The sequence below is a fragment of the Trachemys scripta genome, chromosome 8 (genome assembly GCF_013100865.1).
Source record: "Trachemys scripta elegans isolate TJP31775 chromosome 8, CAS_Tse_1.0, whole genome shotgun sequence".
NCBI lineage: Eukaryota > Metazoa > Chordata > Testudines > Emydidae > Trachemys > Trachemys scripta.
Genome location: NC_048305.1, coordinates 87808228 through 87831095, shown reverse-complemented (window position 1 = coordinate 87831095; position 22868 = coordinate 87808228). Strand labels below are relative to the sequence as shown.

Here is a 22868-nt window from a genome sequence, read left to right as displayed (position 1 = left end):
AAGCATGCAAACCAGAAGGGAGACTTGCTAACTGGAAAAAAATACTTTTGATGTCAATACATGCTGCCTTCCTCACTTAGACTGCTATTAGATGTGTCCTCTGGCCTGTTACCGGGGCACATCATAGATCTTGGGTTAATTAGTCTCATTTGGCGGATTTTGCACATCTGTTACATATTCAGGAGTTGTTTTATTTTTCCGAGGAGCTATCTAGCTTTAGAGATACATAAGCTGGTGAACAGCTGTTCCTAAAAGACCATGAATGAAAACAAGAAAATCAGAGTTAGCTACAGAAGGCCATAAAACGTTTGATGGAGTTGTACTTCCTACAGGTGTATGTGATGAGGATTTAGGAACTATATAGGAGTTTTTCTAAATGATATTTTAGTAGCTGAAAGCCTTTTTAAATGTTAACAAGGCATTTCCCTTTCTTTGGGCTGGTCCACATTAAGCCCTCAGTTGGAACTAAGATACGCAACTTCAGCTACGTTATTCACGTAGCTGAAGTCGAAGTATCTTAGTTCGAACTTAAAGGTACTGCGGGTCCACACGCGGCAGGCAGGCTCCCCCGTCGACTCCGCCTACTCCTCTCACGGAGCAGGATTACCGGCGTCGATGGCGAGCACTTCCGGGATAGATTTATCGCGTCTAGACAAGAGGCGATAAATCGATCCCAGAAGATCGATTGCTTGCTGCCGAACCAGTGGGTAAGTGTAGAGCAGTATCCCAAGCTCCCCTATCGGCTTTAACTCGACTTGCTAACCTGAGTTAAAAGATGAGTTGTCTTGTGTTCACTGCTAATTTAACCCGAGTTAATAGCACATCTCTTTTTGCAGTGTAACCCTACCCCTTAGTGACTGATTGGCTTCAATGGGCTTTGGATGAGGTCCTTGATTTCTTCTTTATTCAGACAGATATGGGCCGAATAAGCATGTTTATTTTGTGTCACTATGAAACTGAACAAGAAGGCAAGTAGATTTAAAGTAAAACCAGTGGATTACAAAATGTCAAAGTACCTCAGTATAATTTACACTATTTCTTGACTTATCATTGAGATGTCAGAGTCCTGATGTCACATTAAAAATAATCACCTCTGAGGCTTTGATATACAATATTAACTGCCAATCTAACTCCAGTTACTTTGTTTTCTTGTCTGTCATTATGGTGATGATTAGACACAAGGACATAAAAAGTGATTAGCCAAATGCTTTCTGGCTGCCACCTCGGATTTTCATATTTCATGCTATTTCAATGTGTACCTACAGAGGGAAGATTAGTTGTCCATGAATGTTATACTTACCTACAAGAGTATTTACAGTAGCACATTTCTAATATTGCCCATTACCAAATCAGACTAGTGTGATATCAAAAATTATGTTTGAACTTGAGAGCTACTTTTTCCATTCGATTATGCATTGCTATTAAGTACAATTATGCCATTTTAAAGGCCTTATCTGCCCAATGGTTTTTCATACTCTAACATATAAATACAGTTATTGTACCAATCCCATGTACAAACCTCCTTTAACTCCGATAGAAATTCCATGGCTGAATTTAGATATGGTCTAAGAAAATGTATCTCCACTAATCTCAGCAAGCTTGCATTTGTGTGTAACCGACCAGAATTTGGCATGTATATTCTTGCAAACAATTTCATAGAGATCTAATCCAGAAAGAAGGCCATTAAATGGGACAGGTTAGAGGTTATGGGCCCATGAAAAACTGGAGGAAAACAAGGGAGTTAGTAAAAGATGTTCAAACAATACGGCAGAAATGTGAGTGCTTATAATCCAACCTGAAAATTACTCAAGGAAAGATCTGAGTAATGAGATCCTCCAACTGAAATTTCTGCTGACAATGGGGCTTGATTTAAAAAAAGAAAAAAAAAATCCCAAGGCTGTCATGTTTCTCAAAGCTGGCTTTTAGGAAAAATCTATTGTTTCTTGGCTGATATTTCATATTGTGAGTGACCCACCCTTAGGGTGCTTAAGTAAAAAAGTGGTGCTGTGTATGTGGTGGGCCCACCACCAGAGGGTAGCTGAAAAGTCTTTCTGTTCCCAGAATCATGACCTTCACAAATAAAGCTGCTCTTTGAAGGTATTGGGTGAGTTTTTTGCTATGTGAAAGGGATATCTACTGTGAATAGCTAAGGTAGACTACATCACCATAGCGTGAAACAATGCTTCACTCACCTGGGTGTTTCATAGATATTACTTGTAAAAAAAAGTGCAAAGTTTATTATTTTTTTTAATAAGGTAGATTGTACCTTTCTGCTGTTCCCCAAAGCCCCCTCTCCTTTGCGGCAGGTGAGTTTATTCTTGCATTCACTAAAAATCAGTAATTACCATGGTAAGCCCATGTAGCACATAAAACTCCTGCTGCCTTTCAGCACTTGAAAGAGGACACCATTATTATACACAATGACATTGGCAATTCTTCTAACAAATCACTGAAATCTAAAGAAAGGAAAGGACTCCTATTATTTTTTTCCTCAAGTCTCTTGCATTTTCCCCAAAAAAGGAGGTAGGAATAATATCTGGATCTAGCAGATAAGCTTAGAGTCAAAATTAAGTGCAATAATGAGTCTTTTCAATAACTTAAGCGGTTAAATCTGTGTCTCAAATGTTACCTGACATAAAAATTATTGATTCTTCTCCTTCAAAGAAAGAAAAATCAGAAAACATGATGTGTACAGCAGAAAAAAAAGTCATTCTTTAGCTTGAATGGTTTTAGCTATGGATCATAAAGAGACCAGAATTTTAGGTAACTGTTAATAATAGGCCATACTCCTTTGTTTATATTTATGTATTGTTGGCAAACCGGATACATAATTATCTGGCATTCTATGTCCATTCAAAAGTACTACTATACTGCAGTTGGTTATGTGGAGACACCGGCATGCCACAGATGCCCAAATTCACAGTAAGGCTTAAGACTACTTGTCAAAAGTAATTTGCATGCAAGGTGTATCAATATTCTTTCATGCTGCTGTCTGTCTGATTTCATCTGTTAACGTGATAGGTCGCCCTTTCAATCCATTATTAGAACAACTGGAGATGGCATTTGCTACCTGACAAAACTTTCGGAGGAGAATTTTTCTTAATAGCAGATAAACCCAGGGGTCCAAGATCTGGTTTAGAGAGGCCAAGCGGACAGCCGTCAAGAAGAAATTGCATTCTTTCTGCAGTTCTATGCTTTGAACTGTGTTGTCAGATGGCTTGCAGTGTTCAACCGACTTGTGACTGAAGATCATTTTCAACATCATAATCTATGAAAAGATGAGAAAAATGTGTATCATTAAAAATAAACTACATCCATACTTCTTCGGGCAGAAATGTCTTATGAGAGAGGGGCCCATCAGATTAGAATCTTCTGATCCCCTCCTGCTACTTCCCTCAAATCAAACCACGATCATGGAAAATAAAGGATGTTCCCAGTGAACTTCATTCAGAGAGGCCTTACATACAATACTCTGTGTGTTGTGTGGATTTGCATGAAGGATGTGCTTCAGATCACAGCAGTAATGGTGTGGGGGGGGAGATAAAGATCTTACCCTCACGTTGTCCACTGGTTTGATCCAATATATCTGGCACTGATATCAGCCAGGAGCCTGTTATCTCCCATCTTTGGGACGTGGCAGAAGGCTAGATGAAATTGTACTGGTGGGAGATGGACTGATCTAGACGAGGAAGTTGCAGAGCTTGGGAAATCAATTAAAAGAACTCATTCTGCCACCTCCACCCTTACCCATATTGCTAAATCTAGCTGGATAATTCATATTGAGAGAAGAAACTTCAATATAATATGAGTTAATAAGGTACAAAGAATGATAAGCATGGCTATTTGACCCCTAAGTATTTTAGTTGGTGTGGCTGAGAAAAGGTAGGCAAATTGTAAAATCATGGGCATTTAAACATACTTGATGCAAGCATTTCCATGACCGACATATCCCATACGTTACAGTACCTACCACCCAAAATGGGGCCAGAGTGGCCATGCCTCTGGCTACTATAACATGTCCGGCAGCTGTCAAAAGAAATTGCATCAGTAGATCGGCTTTTCTTGATGTGTTACCACTATCTACCCCAAATAAAACAATAGCCATTAATTTGTAGAGAAAGCAGCCTAGAAGCTGAAGATCTTCAATCATACTATCTCTCAGAAAATCTGTACTCCAGGGCAGTCCTAACACTTGTATTTCAAACTGCCAGCTGCTAGACTAACAGCACCATTATAGAGATGTGTCAGCGATCCCCTTAGTCCTTGGGGGTGTTAGATAAGATTTGTGCATTATTTGCTATTGCTTATTGAGATAGTTGGCACAAATAGACATATGAACTTGGCAAATCAATTTTCCCTGTTGGTTTATGAATTGCCACAAGGTTTGTGGCTTTTAAAGACTTATCAACTGAAGACTGCAATATAATAATTCAATCAATCAAAATAATGCTTATCACTTCAAGAGCCCTTTGCATCTAAGAATCTCAAAGTGCTTTATAGACATTAATGAAATAAAACTCATAACATAGAAGCATCATTAGCCCCATGTTACTGAGAGGAAAAGGAAGGCCAATAAGATTTTAGTTCATTTGCCCATGGTTATACAGGAAAGAGGCAGAGCTAGAAATAGACTCCAGCTTCCCAGTCCTTTGCTTAATCCACAAGACCACAGTTTCTCTCTGTCTATTGTTTTCCCAGGATATATCCATTAATTTCCAGAAAAAAGATGGTGAGAGGCTCTCTGTGTTGTGATACATTCATGTTCTGATATAATTTATAAAATTCTGAGAACTGGTAGGCACATTTTGAAGGATGTCAAATATGTATTTATTTTTCTATGGTTTAGTTCAGAAGTGGGCAAACTACGGCCCGCGGGCCACATCCGGCCTGCGGGATCCTCCTGGCCTGGCCCCTGAGCTCCTGGCCCAGGATTGCCCCTGGCCCCTCCCGAGCTGTTCCCCCTCTCCTGCAGCCTCAGCTCCTCCGCTGGCGCAATGCTCTGGGCAGCGGGGTTGCAAACTTCTAGGGCAGCGCAACTGCAGAGCCTGGCCTGACCCGGTGCTCTGTGCAAGGGGGGGCAGTCCATGTGTTTTTGCCGCCCCAAGCAGCACGCCGAATTGCTGCTGCGGACGGCGGGGCAGTCTGTGTGCCGTTAAGCTGCCCACGGCGGCAATTCGGTGGCTTCTGTCTTCCGGGTGAAGACAGAAGCTGCCGCTGAATTGCCGCCACCGCGGAAAAGCGCGTGCCGCCCAATTCGGCGTTCTGCTTGGGGCGGCAAAAACAGTAGAACCGGCCCTGTTCAAGGGGAGCAGGATCAGGTCCAGCATAGCAAGGAAAACTATGCAAACCAGTATCAGAGAGATAACTCTATAATTCTTGAGTTTTCCAATCTCAAAGCGATTGACTCAAGTTAGCTTTAATAACAGAAAACTTTGATACAGCCTCATTTAATAACTGAAAACTAGGGTCCAGTCCTACAAACTGTAGGAAGAGGACTGCATTCCTAATAAAAACATCAATTCTCCCTTTTATGAGCACACAAAATCCTGAAGGAATTAGGCACAAACATCAAGGAGGACATATACGTCTTAAGCTAACTTTTTAAAAAAAAATTATTTCTGTTTTTGCTAATTTGGTATTTGTTTTACTGTCTGGCTATTGAATAGCAGTAATCAAGATAAATCAACAGCAGAATGAAAGCACTCTTTCAGGACAAGAGATAGAGGAGAGGAAGTCATTCTTTAGTTGTACAGAAACACAGGTGTAATTGGCGTTAAAATTTCCATAATAATTTTATCAAAACACCATTCCAGACTACAGACTCCATTCTGTATTAACATGGTGGTTTCAAGTCTGTTTGAATTAGTCAGGAACAATTTTGTATTCTGTTTTTAACCTATTAAAAAAATACACCCACTTTCCCCAATCAGACTGAAATCAAATACATTCAAAAAGAGGATAGTGTGTAACACTTTAGGCTTGTGAAATACACTCACTGTAACATTAGCACCAAATTCAGCTTCAGACACGAGGCTTCTGCCTACAGAAAATAATAATGCACTAAATGAACTGCAAGAAAAGCTGGTAAATTCTTTGCCGTGAATCAGTGGGTCATATCCTATTTAGGCCTCACTCCCCTGCCATCTTGAAACAGCATCATGCATCCCCAAGTTCCCAGAACCGCCCCAGTGCATGCCTGATATTGTATGGTACAGCTACGTAGCCATCTAAATCTGGCCAAGCTTGACACAGAGAAGGCCTGCTAATTTTCAGCAGCTGGGGGGAGGGAGTGTTGCGGGGATATATCTGCAGCCAAGTAAGGGAGGAGGCAGAAGACTGACCCCAGCTACTCCTTGGAAAAAAAATTAAAGAAATTATTGAGCAGGTAGAGACATCTCTTGCTTTCTTGTACCATAGACTGCGCTCCTGCTCAGGTGCTGGCATTTTTGGGACACAGACAGTGGACAAAGAAGGGCAGAGGGACAACTGCTTGTATTATATCAACACATTGCAGTGTTCAGTGCTTTTGGGGCTGATGTACAACTGGCTTTAAGAAGCTGCTATTACCAGGACAAAATGCCCATGTTAGATCTTTAAGCCACACACACTTTTGCACTGCCAGGGGCCAGTGAATTGTTCTGCTTCAATGAGAAGTTTAGCCACCACAGAAAGCATTGCCAGCTGCCCTAGAAACTGCATTTCTGTGGGCCCAATATTACACTGAGACCACAGGGTCCAACCAGGCTACAGCTAGCAGGTAGATCTTCATATTGGCCCTTGACAGCCCAAGTGGAATGGCTGGCCATTCCCAGGCCAACCACCGTGGGGTCCTTTCAAGTATAGCTATTGCCCAAGAGCAAACCAAACAGGGTACTGTCTTGGGGTCCGATAGGCTGAGAGATAGGCAGTGATAATTAGCATAATATAATTAACAGGCTTAATTCTGCTTCAGTTATACAGGTGCAGTTCCTGTGGGGTTTGATGGGAGTAGCATCTGTGTAACTGGTTGCAGAAATGAGCCCAAAGGATTTTTTGGTAGGTTATGATCCTTGTTTTAAGGCGATAAGGTGAGAGGTAGCTACGTATGTTAGTCATAGGATACTGCTGGACATTACAGGGCAAATCCAACCCCCCTCCTTCATGTGTAGAGGAACACATGAGAGCAGAACGGATTCCCCTGCAAAAGGGTTGGTGGCAATGGACACTCGGGTGGGGGGAGGGGAAGTGTGTGTGGGAGCATTGATGGAGCAACTCCCTTGTTTTTCACAGAGCTCTTCTTCCATCTCTATGAAGGCTGCCTGAGCATCAGGGGGCAGGATAGAGTAGGGTTACCATATTTCAGCAAGCAAAAAAGAGGATGGGAGGAGCCCCGCCCTAGCCCCGCCCCTGCCCCTCCCACTTCCCGCCCCCCCAGAACCCCCAACCCTCCCCCCGTTCCTTGTCCCCTGACTGCCCCCTCCTGGGACCCCTGCCCCTAACTGCCCCCCAGGACTCCACTCCCTATCTAAGCCTCCCTGCCTCTTGTCCCCTGACTGCCCCAACCCTTATCCACACCCCCACCCCCAGACAGACCCGTGGGACTCCCACGCCCCATCCAACCACTCCCCACCCTCTGACAGCGCCCCCCAGAACTCCCAACCCATCTAAACCCCTCTGCTCCCTGTCCCCTGACTGCTCCGATCCCTCTCCCCACTCCTGCCCCCTGACAGCTCCCCCCCAGAACTCCCAGCCCCCTACCCCCCCGCTCCTTGTCCCCTGACTGCCCCCTCCTGGGACCCCTGCTCCTAACTGCCCTCCAGAACCCCACCCCCTACCTAAGACTCCCTGTTCCTTGTCCCCTAACTGCCCCTCCTAAGACCCCCCCAACTGCCCCCCAGGACCCTACCCCCTACCTGTACCCTGACTGCCCAAAACTTTCTCCACTCCCCCCAAAAAGCCCCCCCCGTTTCCTGACTGCCCCCTTCAGAACCTCCCTGCCCCTTCTCCTACCCCCTGGCCCCCTTACCCTGCTGCTCAGAACAGGGTGTTGGGCTCTGTGCGAGCCGGACACGTGGCTGCGCTCCCCAGCACAACAAAACCCGGTCCCTGGCCCTGCACAGTGCTGCCGGACCGGGCTGCAGGGGAGAGCTGCCGGCTCAGAATGCAGGGCGGATCCGACTCCTCTACAGCTGCTCCGGAGTCCAGCCCGGGACTTTCCTGCAGCCCTCCCAGCCGCTCGCTCTGCTCTGCCGGGGGAGGGGGGAAATCCCGGACATTTTGAGTGCTTTACAAATTCCCCCTGGATGCTATTTTTAGCACAAAAAGGAGGACATGTCCGGGTAAATCCGGACGAATGGTAACCCTAGGATAGAGGAATGGGAAGGGCTAGAAGATATGCTGCTACATCCTGCAAGGAGGCCATGTATGGGTTGGTGGAGGCTACTCCAGGAGACAGGATTCCTGCCTAAAGGCTAGTCCCTCTGTGCACAGATGCCATCCTCTTCTCCCCATGCCCCAATATGGCTCCTAAGAGCAAGGGCACCGTTTTGCCTAAAGAATCCTTGCAAATAATTAAACATTACAATTCTGGAGGATGGCTGGCTAAAAATAGTTAAGTGGGGCCTCTGGAAGTCAGGAATGCTCACCAGTAGTTTTGTCCTCAGTGATCACCAGTCACATATGTCTGCAGAAGCTGAGTTCTCAAGCTGAAACATTAGACTTAGCACAAGTTTGAATGTGTTTGTTTTTAAATAGAATAAATGCTCTTTTAAATTGCTTTATTTTATAAACTTGCTGGGAGTCTTTGAGCTTTCATATATACAACATGTTGTGAGTAAACATTTAAAATTAGACTGGACAGATTGTTAGTAAATTCATAATAAAGAATACGTAATCTTGCCCTGCCAGGAAGATGTACTTGATGACATAATAGCTTTTTATTATCTCTAGTGTCCATGATTCTATGTGAATTGCCCCATCGCTTTATGTAGTTTGTAGTTTAATAAAACAGGGTGATTAATTTACATTACTATACAAATTATGGGCCAGATCCCCTGTTGATATAAGTCTCTGTGGCTCCAGTGACTTCAGTGATTTACACCAGTTGAGGATCTAGCCCTGCAACTTTTACAGACTTCAGTTAAAATTATTTTAATAGGCCAACACAGAATTCATGGAATTATAACCTTATATGTTGTTTAAAGTGAAATTTTCAGCAAAGCAATTTAACACTCCATGTAACAGTGGAGTATTATGTAATATAAACAAAACAGATAGCAACTGGCACATAAAAGCAGATTCTTTATAAATACTGTATTTATCTGCCAATTGATATTGCAATTTCATGAATTCTGAGATAACAAAACAAGATTAAAAGGATTATAAGGGCTATCATATTTCAGAGTTCCTCAAATACTGATCCCGAAGAAAATAACCTGAATTCTGGGAATGTTAATTAATTACCCTTTGGTTTCCATTTGCTGTAATGTACACACAGAGACATATTTACATCTCATAATTATTATTTGTATTACGGCGCAGTCTACCCGTTGTGTGTACACATTGGCTGTAATGTACACACAGAAACATATTTACATCTCATAATTATTATTTGTATTATGGCAGTGCCCAATGACCCAATCAGAATGAAGCCCCATTGTGCTAGACTCTGAAGATGCTCAATCTAAACTGTAGACAAGTAATAAGTGGCTTTAAATAAAGAGTTGGAGAAAGCAGATGGGGGGAAGGAAGAGGTAAGGTCATGTGGTTACACAATATAACCTGTGTGCCTAATAGGGAGATATCTCTTTAAGACAGGGGAGGGAAAACTATGGCCTGCAGGCTGGATCCAGCCCGTCAGGGCTTTAAATCCAGCCTGCAGGATTGCCAGCCACATGGTGCAACAGGGCTAAGGTAGGCTCCCTGCCGGCCTTGGCCCCGCACTGTTCCCGGAAGCGCCAGCACCACGTCCCTGCGGCTCCTGGGGGAAAGGGAGGGGGCAGAGGGCTCCATGCACTGCCCTCGCCTGCAGGCACCGCCCCCACCCCCCGGAGCTCCCATTGACTGTGAATGGGGAACCGCGGCCAATGGGAGTTGCGGGGGTGGTATCTGCAGGTGAGGGCAGAGACGCTGGCCCCACCCCACCCCCAGGAGCAACTGCCGGACATGCTGGCCACTTCCGGGAGTAGTGTGGGGCCAGGGCAGGCCAAGCCCCCTAACCCTACCTTGAGACACCTCCTCCTGCACTCTGCACCCCAACCCCCTGCCCTGAGCCCCTCCTACACCTCAACCCCTCGCCCTGAGCCTCTTCCTGCACACCATATCCCCTCCCACACCTTGCACTCTCTCCCGCACCCCAACCCCTTGCCCCAGCCCTACATTCATGGCCCTGCATACAATTTCCCCACGCAGATGTAGCCCTCGGGCCAAAAGGTAGTTTAATAAAACACCCCTGCTTTAGGAGATCTATTGGGTGGGGTAGGAATGAGTTGTGTCTAGTTCACTGTTGCTAGGCAGATACACAATTAGCACTGCACACTCAGAAGTTTCTGGAATTGGGTTTGGTAGTTTTGGGTATGCCCTGTTGCTGGAGTCAGACTCTATGTGGGCAAGTAGTCAGGGCAGTGGCTTTGCAAAAGGCCATCTGCAGCTTGGGAGAAGCTGAACCACAGGAGCAGAAAGCAAGTTGTTTCCCCCTAACTCTGAAGAATTTTGCAGCAGGTTAGTGATAACGTTAAGCCTCCAACAGGGAAGCCCTGGCTGTGTTAACTGTAGAAAGGGAAAACTTTTTTTATTTTAATTGTATACTTGGAATGTTGTTTGATTTTAGCCAAATTATTTTAAATTGACTCAATTAGTATGATTTACCAACTTCTCTTATTTAAATGTGATGATGGAGAAAGAGCCACTTATATTTTGCTATTTTCAGTTTTTCAAAAACTGATTTTTTTAAATCTATATACTTAACTGAGAGTTAATTGGTTAGCTGACTAGTTAACTGAGTGATTGCAGCAGAGAAGGACGATTCCAGCTGGAAATCACTACAAGTAAGTGAAGGGAAGATGTTGTTGCAATGCTTTTGACTCAGCAGACTGTATAGATTTTGGTGAGCAACAACTGGAACTGAGATTCAGGTGAACTCATTCTTAGCTTTTGGGAACTCAAAGTTACATCTGACTGTTTTTCTGTGGGGACTGACCTGTTTATATTTAATTTGTTTTCTTTATGTTTATGTATAACTGAAGAATGTGGATTATAAAGTGTCCATGTTATGCTGTAGAAATTGTAATGTTTCTTTATCTTTATAAAGTTGGTACTTAAGAATTACATTTCATTCCTTTTTGATCTTTTTGGATTTGAATGTGGGAAGGTTGACCCTGTGCAATCCTTAGTGAAAATCCTTAGTGACTGAATTCTGGGTCTCCAGGTGCTTTTCTATGGAAGCTGGGGGTTTTTAGGCAGTGGAGAAGGACAATGAACTAAACTTCTAGCACCTATTTCATGGACAACTTACTGATTGCAGCTTCCATTAATTTAGTTTTATTTTTTAAAAGACTTCTGCCCATGATTATTTCCAGTTTTATTTGAAATTATATAAAATAGACTTAAGCCTCTACTGCTTAGGGTTACCATATGTCCGGATTTTCCCGTACATGTCCGGCTTTTTGGTCCTCAAATCCCCGTCCGGGGGGAATTGCCAAAAAGCCGAACACGTCCGGGAAAATACTCCCAGCTTTGTTTTGCCGGCATCCCTGCCCCAGTCCCCTGCTTACCTTAGAGCGGCTCCGGCAGGCTGCAAGCTGCAGGCAGATTTCCCCGCGGCGGCTGCTGCTGCTCCCCCCAGACACCTCAGCTCTGTGTAGCTGAAGAGCCGAGCTGCCTGAGAGCTACTGGCTTCACAGTTTGCCAGGCAGCCCCCAGACCTCCAGATCCTGCGCCTCCGGCCGGGTGCTTCCCCTCCTGGGCTCCAGCTGCCCTGGGGAAGCGCCTGGCCGGGGCGCAGGGTCTGGAGGCTGCCCGGCAAACCGTGAAGCCGGTAGCGCTTGGGCAGCTGTTTCGCGTTGCTGGGAGGGAGGAGGGGGAATGCAGGGTGCTCAGGGGAGGGGGCGGGGAAGGGGTGGAGTTGGGGGGGGCAGGGAAGGGGCGGGGCCAGGACCCCATGGAGAGTCCTCTTTTTTTAATGTTTAAATATGGTAACCCTATTATTGCTGTCTAATTTTAAGCGAGAACAATACATCACTTCCCCTATATCCTCCTTTTTTGACCAAGCCTTCCCCAGGGTCCAGGCACTGTCATCTACCTGACAATTCCTCTACAATTCCCATCATAGAGGACTGATGTCCAGGGCTTCTGAGGACCTTGCTGCTCCATGCCTGTCCCTCACCATAGTAACCTCTGACTAACCCCATTTACGGTTGCCAGGCATCCAGTTTTTGACCAGAACGCCAGTCGAAAAGGGACCCTAGTGGCTCTGGTCAGCACAGCTGACAGGGCTGCTAAAAGTCCAGTTGGCCGCAGTGGCCAGCTCCGCACAGCTCCTGGAAGCGGCTAGCATGTCCGCCTGGTTCCTAGGTGCAAGGGTGGCCAGAAGCACTCCACTCCCTACCCATGCCTGCAGTGCAAGTGCCACCCCGAGTGCCGGCTTCGCAGCTCCTATTAGCCAGGAACTGTGGCCAATGGGAGTTGTGGGGGTAGTGCCTGTGGACAGGGGTAGTGCGCAGAGCACCCTGGCAACACCTGCACCTACAAGCCAGAGGGATATGTTGCCGCTTCCCGGAAGCTGCCTGAGATAAGCGCCGCCTGGAGCCCACACCCCTCACCCCCTCCCACACCCCAACCCCCTGCCCCAGCCCTGAGCCCCCTCCCACACCCAAACTCCCTCCCAAAGCCCACACTCCCTCCCACACTCCAACCCCTTGCCCAACCCTGAGTCCCCTCCCGCACTCTGAACCCCTCATCCCCAGCCTGGAGCTCCTGCCTGCATCCCAAACCCCTCATCCCCAGTCTCACCCCAGAGCCTGCACCCCCAGCTGGAGCCCTCACCTCCCCCACTCCCCAGCCCAGAGCCCCCTCCTGCATCCTGAACCCCTCATTTCTGACCCCACCCCGGAGCCCGCACCTAGTCCAGACCCCCTCCCACAGCCCAACACCCTGAACCAGTCTGGAGCCCCCTCCCTCACTCCAAACCTCTCATCCCTGGCCCCATCCCAGAGCCTGCACCCCCAACTGGAGCCCTGACCCCCTCTTGCACCTCAACCCCAGCCCAGTGAAAATGAGAGTGAGCGAGGGTGTGGGAGAGCAAGCAACAGAGAGAGGGAGGATGGAGAGAGCAGGGGGTGGGGCCTCGGAGAAGGGGCAGGGCCTCAGGGCACAAGTGTTCAGTTTTCTGTCATCAGAAAGTTGGCAACCCTAAGCCTGTTTCCAAGAGATAGGCCTAAAACATAGCATTGTCCATGTAAGGGTTTATTACTGAGTTAATAAGAAGAGTTTTCAAAACTCATTAACAACAGCGGTTTACTCAAAAAAACCCCATTAAGCCACAGAATACAAACCTCATTTTACCAAAGTCTCTACAGCATAAACAAATGATTCTGGGAAACACTGACTTTTTAAGCTGGAAAATACTTACAAAATGTCCAGAATAGTTGTTTTGATGCAATTATGATAAAAGTGATTAATGTAACTGGGGTTCCAATGAAAGCCTCTCCTTTTGGCCTACGTTTATGCAGGATGTCAGACTAGATTGGGGTGGCCAACCTGTGGCTCCGGAGCCACGTGGCTCTTCAGAAGTTAATATGCAGCTCCTTGTATAGGCACTGACTCTGGGGCTAGAGCTACAGGCACCAACTTTCCAATGTGCTGGGGGGTGCTCACTGCTCAACCCCTCGCTCTGCCACGGACCCTTCCCCCACTCCACTCCTTCCCACTCCCTCCTCTGAGCCTGCCATGCCCTTGCACCTCCTTCCTCCCCCACACCCCGAGCCTCCTGCACGCCACGAAACAGCTGATTGGGAGGTGCAGGGAGGGAGCAGGAGGCACTGATCGGTGGGGCTGCCGGTGGTGGGAGACACTGGGAGCAGGTGGGAGCTGATGGGGGACTGTTGACATATTATTGTGGCCCTCTGGCAATGTACATTGTTTAAATTCTGGCTCCTTCTCAGACTGGCCACTCCTGAAATAGATGATCATAGCAATCCCTTCTGGCCTGAAAAAAATCTCTGTATTTTTTGAGTTAGCCTTAGAAGGTTAATTGCTTTGTATTCCGAAAAATTGTATGTACTAATTATAAGTGTAATCATGGCAAATACATTCCAGCAGATTTTTTTTTTTAAATTAAGAATTGTTCTGCAATGAATACTCATAATGTTAAAACTATTTATGCACCAAATTTAAGTCAGCTATGCTAGGAAAAAAGGGACAAGGCAATTCTCCCTTTAATGGACATAGAAGAAATTTCATGGGAGTTAAACACAAATATCAAGGGCAAAAATATACTTTAGATTTCCTATCTATGGGCTATGTTGGGCCTGATTCTGATCTCCTTTACGATGATTTTACTCTGACACGCTACTGACTACGATAGAGTTACTCAAGTCATCCTGAGACAAGTGAGATCAGAATCAGGCCCATTGTTCCTAGTGTGTGCCAATCTTTTTAATTATTCTAGAATTATTCTTTTTAATTATTACAAAAAACCCCACAAATTGTTCTATAATGCCTGCTCTGAACTTTGGGACTATGAATACAAGAGGGAAACATGTTGGCATAGAGGCTACATACTGGAGAGAAGATTTATGGAACCGGGCCCCTGGAAAATTCATGAAAAGTTTTGAAGTGATATCATTTCATAAAGAAACAAATACAATTCATTAATTCACTCTGGACATCAGCAGAGTCCCAAGCAGTCAGACAGAAGAAATAAGATAAAACAAATTCAAAGGTCTGCTACCCAGTATGTTTTTAATTGGCCCTGCCTTTGATTTGTAAAGGTCAGGCTGGTTGCCAGTTCAGCATTCAGTGCTGACCTTTTTATAGCAAAATGTTAGAGAATCTCTTTGCCGCCTTTCTACAGCTCCCTGAATATTTTCTCATAATATCAATTATGTTTAAAAGCCTCAGATGGTCTGCCCAACTTCTGCTGTGACTGTCCCATTTCTCTCCTCGCTGCATGTAGGTGCCTCTTTTTCTCTTGACATAGATGCATTAAGTAAAGTGGAGGGCACCCTTGCAGTACAAGTTAAATAGTTATTTAAAATAAATCATGAAGAAACGTTGCTACACAGTAGTAGAGGAGGGGATATTTTTTGGTGTGTGTGTAAAAAAGAGAAAAGGCCATTTTGCTTAAAAATGTATGGCTTGGTGAAACAGACTTGTGAGATCCTTCTACCTTTTAAAGAGAGGATTGTGTGTTCCTCTGCATTTGGAAAACACCTAGCACATTTTAGGCACTATCTACACAATATGAGTAAAAGCAAAATATGACAAACAAAATAGAGTAGTTTGAAATTGCTTTAGCTCTGTATTCAATGTACTGTACTAGTGAACAATGAAGAAGTCATTAAATGCAGTCTTTGGCTTACTTAGTTTCCCAGTCTTTAATGACAGACAATTCCCATGTTTCAAAAAAATGGAGCTGTTCTTGTCTCTTATAGCTTTCATATTACATTAGGAAAAGTAATAAAGCGGCAAGAAAAATGAGCTACCAAGATACACACAATAGCGCTTTCATAGTATTCATAGTGGAAGGAGACATGTGGTATCTGGGTGACCAGTAGAGATTCTGGCTGTATAAACACTCATTAGGAGCCAGATACCAGAAGCACTTATGCACATGACTAAATTTACAGTTTATGGCCCTGTATTAACTGGTCAGGTTAAGAATCAACTAGTTTATTGACCGTCAAATAATTAAGGCTAAGGACAAATATTATTTTCCATTCTGGGAGTGAAATCCTGGCCTGTTGAAGTCAGCAGCAAAATTCCCCTTAACTTCAAAGGGCCAGGAATTCAAGCTTGTTAATAGGGGTGTTGGGGCAGAATTGAGACTCCACAGAGTTTTGTAGCCTTCTGTATATCCGAGTCTGTTTCATGGCAGCAAAAATGACAGCCACCTTGAAGGTCCTTAAGGGAGAAGTCTCTGTCGCTGTTTCTAAAGCATTTAAATCTTAAATTTTAACTAGAAAAAGCCTATTCAAATAGACTTTGAGAACAGCTGCATGAACTCCTGCCACTGAAGGAACAATAGTGAGTATGGCCCTGTGGGAAAAAGAATGAATCCAAAGCCAGGAGGATCCTGCATAGCTCTCCTGCCTTCAGGCCCCATACACCTTGTGCAGTGGAACCACATCCGCAATCCACATTCTACAAGGCTGAGTGGGCTTCTGGATGGAAATATTCAACAAGGAAGCAGTGACAGCGGGTAATAGTACACCTCTTTGGTCAATTCTAGCAATTGCCATTGAGCTCTAATTCACTATCATGTACTAATATGCTGCATTAAATCCTGTGAACGTAAAGATACCTTACTGCTTTGAGGGCTCACTACAGCATTTGCTCTTACATTGCTGCTGAGATGTGAGGTAAGATGGTTGGTTTTGGTATGAATTAGACAAGGTGCAGATTTGTAGAGAACAGGATAATCAGGATGCACTGCAGATATTGAAGTATGTATTTAATCTTTAAATATAACATTTACTGTTTTGTGAAGTGACTTGAGATCCTATTTTATTATTCATATTAGGACAAAGCCTGCTTTCCTCATTGAGGCCCTGATTCAAAAAAGCACTCAACTTTAAGCACACGCTTTCCCATGGACTTCAATTTAGGATTTAGGCACATGCTTAATTTAAACATGTACTTCAGTGCTTTCCTGAATCAGGATTCTTTCCTGAATCAGGACCTAAGGGTTTGAATCCAAAGCCCAATGACATCAATGTGGATTTTTCCATGAGCTTCAGATAAGGCCATAAGTTTCTATTTAGTTTCCCAGACAAACTCTCAAATGATGCAATTGTTCTTGAGCAAAGGCTGAGTAAAGATATTGGGGTTTGCTCCATCGTGTATATAAATTCACACTATGCCTCAGATATGATATTGCAAGAAAGCAATAGTTTAGTCTGCAGAAGAGAAGAATGAGGGGGGATTTGATAACAGCTTTCAACTACCTGAAGTGGGGTTCCAAAGAGAATATAGTTCAGCTGTTCTCAGTGGTGGCAGATGACAGAACAAGGAGCAATGGTCTCAAGTTGCAGTGGGGGAGGTCTAGGTTGGATATTAGGAAACACCATTTCACTGGGAGGGTGGTGAAGCACTGGAATAGGTTATCTAGGGAGGTGGTGGAATCTCCATCCTTAGAGGTTTTTAAGGCCCGGCTTGACAAAGCCTTGGCTGGGATGATTTAGTTGGTGTTGGTCCTGCTTTGAGCAGGGGGTTGGACTAGATGACCTCCTGAGGTCTCTTCCAACCCTAATCTTCTATGAATGCCAGCTCAGTTCTGAATACTAAAGTATGAGTCTCAGACTATCATGCACTTAGGATCCCAGAGTACTTTGCAGACATTAAGTAATGAAGCTCATGTGTATTGTTTATCAATGTCATTCACAAACCCATTCCAAACATTATGTAAAAAGAGGATGGCCAATTAAATAAGGAGGAGACATTGGGCTAGACTGGCACCTTGCTCTCTTCCGTGAGAAAGGCAAAGCAGATAGCCCCAAGACCAAAGCAGAGATGAAACTGTGAGAGTCCCACTCTGATCCCAGGATCTTCTTTGGAAGGTATAAGTTACACCAGCCCTTTCCTGGGCACAGTGTATTGTCTCTTTGGTGCCAGCTCAGCTGTGCTGGCCTGCATGTTGGGGAGTAGAGCCAAGGCTCTGTCCTCTCCCAGCCCCTGCCTGCCCACACCTTGTCCACCTGCGGTGGGAGGGGGAGTAATTAATAATCACCTATGATGCAGGGAGTCAACTGAGAGGGATAAAGGAGTATCTTACGCCCCCTTATTCCCCTGCATGGCCATATAGGTTAACTTCTAAATGAGTCGATTGGGAATGTTGAGGGCAATACACAGCATGACATTTATTTTAGCTTACCGCCAGGAGGTGCATTTACACTAGAGGCAGAGCTGGATAGAGCACTGTCCACCAGCAGTTCCTTTCTGGGGTCAATTGGCTCATTCAGCTCCTCTGGCGTGGCAGCAGGAGGCTATGTAGCTTTTAGAGGAGCTGATTGAATATAGTGGAAAAGATAGTTAATCACCAACAGCTGGTATCAAAGGCTGAACACATGATGGGGGGAGGGGCAGATGTTCAAAAAAGCAATCATAACTAAATTGGGCATCCTGTATACGTGTTTGGTCAAATCGAGGCTACGCTAGTGCTCTTAAAAGTAGAACATTGTCCTGTTTGTCATTTAGAAAGCAATTTTCCCTAGGTTTGCAATATGGTTACTGATTTCACCTTTGTCACAAGCCATTAATGATCTCTGTACAGGTAACATGCAGAAGTTGCGGGGGGAGAGAATGGGGGGTTGTTTTAAGATTTTCCTGGAATGTTATTAATTTACAAAAAATAAAGTCATTGGGCAGAACTAGCTCATTTCTAATGCCATCTTATTTACACTGAATATTCCATTAGTACCACTAACCATTCTTCCCAAGGTAGCTGCACTTGTCAATAGTAAGGCCCAAATCCTCAATCCTAGTACATGAGCCATATGTAGGGGAGATCTGCAGGGGTCCCAATGGGGGAGGAATTCTCCCTACCAGGCCATGGAACAGCAGTGGAGTCACTGTGGGCCACAGGTGCTGGAACTAGGGGTGCTGCTGCACCACCTGGCTCCAAGTGGTTTCCATTATATATAGGGTTTCCAGTTTGGTTCAATGGTTCTCAGCACCCCCACTATAAAAACTTTTCCTGCATCCCTGCTGTGGGCAGCACAAGGTGGTAGTAGGCCCCATAGCTAGTTACACCTTTTCCCTTCAGAGACATGTGCATGCACACACATTGGAACATGTCTGGTGGGCCCAGGTGCTAGATGCTCTACCATTCACAATGCTATCCTGTGGGGGCAAAGTCCCCGCCATGCTTCATAGTGTACAGGGCTACAGATATCGTCCCCCCACCCCACCCCTCACAGAAACACGCACATTCTATATTCAGGGCTCTCTACTTCTGAAAAGGGGTTTTTCCCAGATCAACAAGGAAGGGACTGAGCAAAAAAACAACAGAATAAGAAGAAAGGGTAAAAGTTGTGTGATTAGCCTCTTTAAAAAAAATGCTAAAATGTTGCAGTGTTTACTGTCATCACGAATTCTCTGAAAACAACCAAAAATATGACACAGCGAACAACCCTTGAATGAAATAACTAGTGTAACAAGTGAGAGGTCGCTAACAGGGCCCAGGTCAGATAATCTTTCTCAAAGCAGTGGAGTATGTGTGTCTACAAGTTTGGTGCAGAAAAAAAAAGGACACTTTCCCCCCTTTAACATGAGGCCCCATCACAATAAGGCTTCCAGCAGTACACACTTCCTCCCAAGATCCTGAAGATGATTGATAGCCTCAGCACTTGGTGCTAGGTTCCCTATTTCACCACCTCTAGGCTTCTCAGTGCTCCAGTGGGTAGATCCCTTGCTGTGCTTGGGTGAGCAAAAACATCCCTGCCATACTTCATAGTTCAGAGAATACAGAACTGCGCAACCTGCTCTCTGCTATCCAGGCAGCAGAACCATACAAGTCCTGGTGTGTTTTGACCCTTTGCTAACACCAGTCTTTGGATGATGTTCTGAACTTTCAAATCCCCCATCAGTCTCCCTCTTCTTTCATGTCACTCACTCCTACCTGCCTGCCAAATACATTAGTGTCCCTAATCTCTTCTAAGACCCACATTCTTCCTTCATGTTCCCAGTTTCTTTTCTTCCTTCTTTGCAAATCCCTCATTTCCCTAAACATCCCCACCTCTCTTCCCCAAACCTTCATTCTACCATCCCCCCTTGAATGTCCAACAAATGCCCACAGCTTATGACAGCCCCCATTCTACACAATCACAGAAATTTTACAGCTCATCTAGTCCAGTCCCCTGCACTGAAGCAGGACTATGACCATCCCTGACATGTATTTGTCTAAACTGTTCTTAAAAACCTCCTAAGACCAAGATTCCACAACCATCCTGGGTAATTTGGTTCAGTGCTTAGCAAAAACTTTCTAACTATAAGAGTGTTAATGTCTAAGCTAAATCTCCCTTGCTGCAATTTAAGTCTATAACTTCTTGTGCTGTAATCAGTGGATAAGGAGAACAATTTATCGCCCTCCGCCTTATAACAACCTTTTACGTACTTGAAGACTGTTATCAAGTCCCCTTTGGTCTTCTCTTTTCGAGACTAAACAACCTTGTTTTTTTCTATATTTCCTTGTAGGTCATGTTTTCTAGGCCTTTAATCATTTTTGCTGCTCTCCTCTGGATTTTCTCCAATTTCTGCATATCTTTCCTGAATTGTGGTGCCCAGAACTGGACACAATACTTCCAGCTGAGGCCTTATCAGCTCCTCATCAAGGGCTTTCTGAACCTCCATTCCCCCCTTAACCTCCTCTCCAGGGGAGTCTGTCCCATATATCACACTCATCCCTGGTCAGTTCCTCAAGAGATCCTCATACAGGTCACCACCAACTCTACTAGCTCTCCACGGTGAGTCCCCTTGTATATGTCCACACCCCATCCTCAGCTCCCCATCCCAAGGGGTCCTCCCATACATACCATGCCCTGCACCTACTCCTATCCCCAGTACCTCTCACCAAGGGATCCCCTTATACCTGTATCCTCCTACTCAATTCTCTTCAACAGGGTGTGCCCCCCTCCACTTGCTTATTTCCCCTACAAAGCAGGCTGAAAGTTGTGGGGACACAAAGACAATGTTTTAGGGAGTTGGATGTGAGAGGTTTGCCTCCCCCCCTCCACAGTACTGTAACCATCACCCCCATTCTCTGTAAAAGAATGCTGTGGGGTTAGCAATATCACACAGCAAATTAAAAGATAACCTACCAACAGTGGTGACCAACAAGCAAAGAGAACACACATGATCCCCAACAGCTGGACCAGTGTTTCCATGGTGATTCTCCCCCACTGCTTGCTGGACTGAGATGCTGAGGGTTTGGTCCTGCACCGAGCCACTAAAGCTTTGATCGTGGCCAAGTTACATGCCATGGTGACGATCAGAGAGCAAAGTCCCAGAAAGGCAAAGGCTGAAGCGAAGAAGGTGTTGCCCACATCGTGGTTGTCCCCGGTGCTGATAAAACACCAGGTGCCTGGCCACTGCAGGGTGTACCGTCCTAAGCCAGCTATGGGCAGGAGGGCAAAGGCAAACACTGCCAGCCAGATGCTGAGCAAGACAGTCTTGGTCATCCTGGTTCGCATGTGGCTGGCGTACCAGTGAGGCGCTCGGATGGCCAGGGTCCTTTCTACGGCCATGGCACTGGCGATGAAGAGGGGGCAGAGGCCGAAGACCGTCATGCAGAACCCAAAGAAGGCGCACAGGTTGCCCGAGGGGTCCAACTCCTGCCAGTTCCTGCTGGCCAGATACACGGCGATGACCACGGGGCTGGTGAGGAGCTGGCCGATGAGGTCGGTCAGCGCCAGGGAGCCGATGCACAGCAGGAAGGACTTCTTCCGCGTGTTCTCCTTCTTCTGGCAGGTGCGGTACACCAGCAGCATGGCCAGGGCATTGCCCACCGTGCCCGTCAGCATCATGCTCAAGGGGAACGCCACCGAGACCGAGCCGCATCCCTCCGCCGGGCGCGCCGTGCTGTTGGGGGCTTCCGGCGAGGCGCTGGCGCCGCCCCACATGCTGGGAGCGGTGCGGTTGAAGCCGCCCCACACACAGAGCTGGGGGGGCGTCATGCCGCCGGCTTGGCGCGGGAGCGGAGCCGCAGCAGCCCAGCCGCGCCCGCGCTGCCCCAGCCCATGGCGGCGGGCTCCCGCTCAGTGGGCCGAAGGGGCCAGCCGCCGAGCTATAAGGCAGAGGAGGCGGGGCCCCGGGGCTTCATTCACCCAGGTCTGCTCGGGGGGGGGGCGCCCCTCCCCTGAGAGGCTGGCAATGGGGGCGGCTTGCGTCCAGCTAACCGGCGCGACGGGCGGAGGGGGGTTGCCACTGGCCGGGTCCTGCGCGCCCGCCGCCGTGTGCCGCTCCGCCAGCCTCGCCTCGCGGCCGGTTTCCAGGTAACAGCGGAACAGTCCGCCTAGCCCCGGCATGGCCAGCGAGGCTCCGCCGGCGGGCAGCACAGCGCTAGCCTAGCCCGCGCCGGGGCAGCGCATCGCGCCTGGGGCGGCAGTGCCGAAAGTGCAACGCGGAGCAAAGTTGCCACAGACCGTTCTGCGCCTGGTCACATTTTTCCTCCTACGGATTGTTCCTGCCAGGGAGCTCTGGGGGGGAGGGGGGGACTCTAATCCCTCCGACCCTCAGCACATCACGAGGTTTCCTTTTATTTATTTGTAATTTGGGAGGGGGGGACGAGAAGAAAAGAAACAAATGAGTAATGTACCTAGAAGTGTACAGGGCTATTAGCGCCATCTAGCTCGAAATTAACACGGACGCAAAATCCATTCAGTCAGCGCTCTGTTATGTTAAGCAATATCTAGCTACATGATTTTAAAAGATTTTCTCTATCGATGCCTTCTTATTTCTGTGCCAACAAAGCGAGAACCCAACTGTTTTCTTTGGTAAACCTTAAACACTTGTGAATAAAGTCAAACTTTATTTACAAGTACCTGTATAGACCTGGCACTACAGTGACCAGATGTCCCGATTTTATGGGGACAGTTCCGATTTTTGGAGCTTTTTCTTACATAGGCACCTATTACCCCCCACCCCCGTCCCAATTTTTCACACTTGCTGTCTGGTCA

General features: G+C 46.2%; 1 protein-coding gene across 1 annotated transcript; it reads right to left on the bottom strand.

Moving 5' to 3' along the window:
- Nucleotides 1-591: 591 nt before the first annotated feature.
- On the bottom strand, nt 592-22385 carry PTGER3 (prostaglandin E receptor 3). The gene is made up of 2 exons (XM_034779927.1): nt 21012-22385; nt 592-3268 (listed from the first exon to the last, which is right to left on the bottom strand). The coding sequence occupies exons 1-2, from the start codon at nt 21864-21866 to the stop codon at nt 2981-2983; spliced, it is 1143 nt and encodes a 380-aa protein (XP_034635818.1). The 5' UTR covers nt 21867-22385; the 3' UTR covers nt 592-2980.
- Between the last annotated feature and the right edge of the window lie 483 nt (nt 22386-22868).

Coding starts and splice junctions, on each gene's coding strand:
- PTGER3 (XM_034779927.1), bottom strand. CDS start 21,866: ATGACGCCCCCCCAGCTCTGTGTGTGGGGCGGCTTCAACCGCACCGCT. Junction 3,269..21,011: donor CTTGTTGGTCACCACTGTTG/GTAGGTTATCTT, acceptor ATCTTTTCATAG/ATTATGATGTTGAAAATGAT.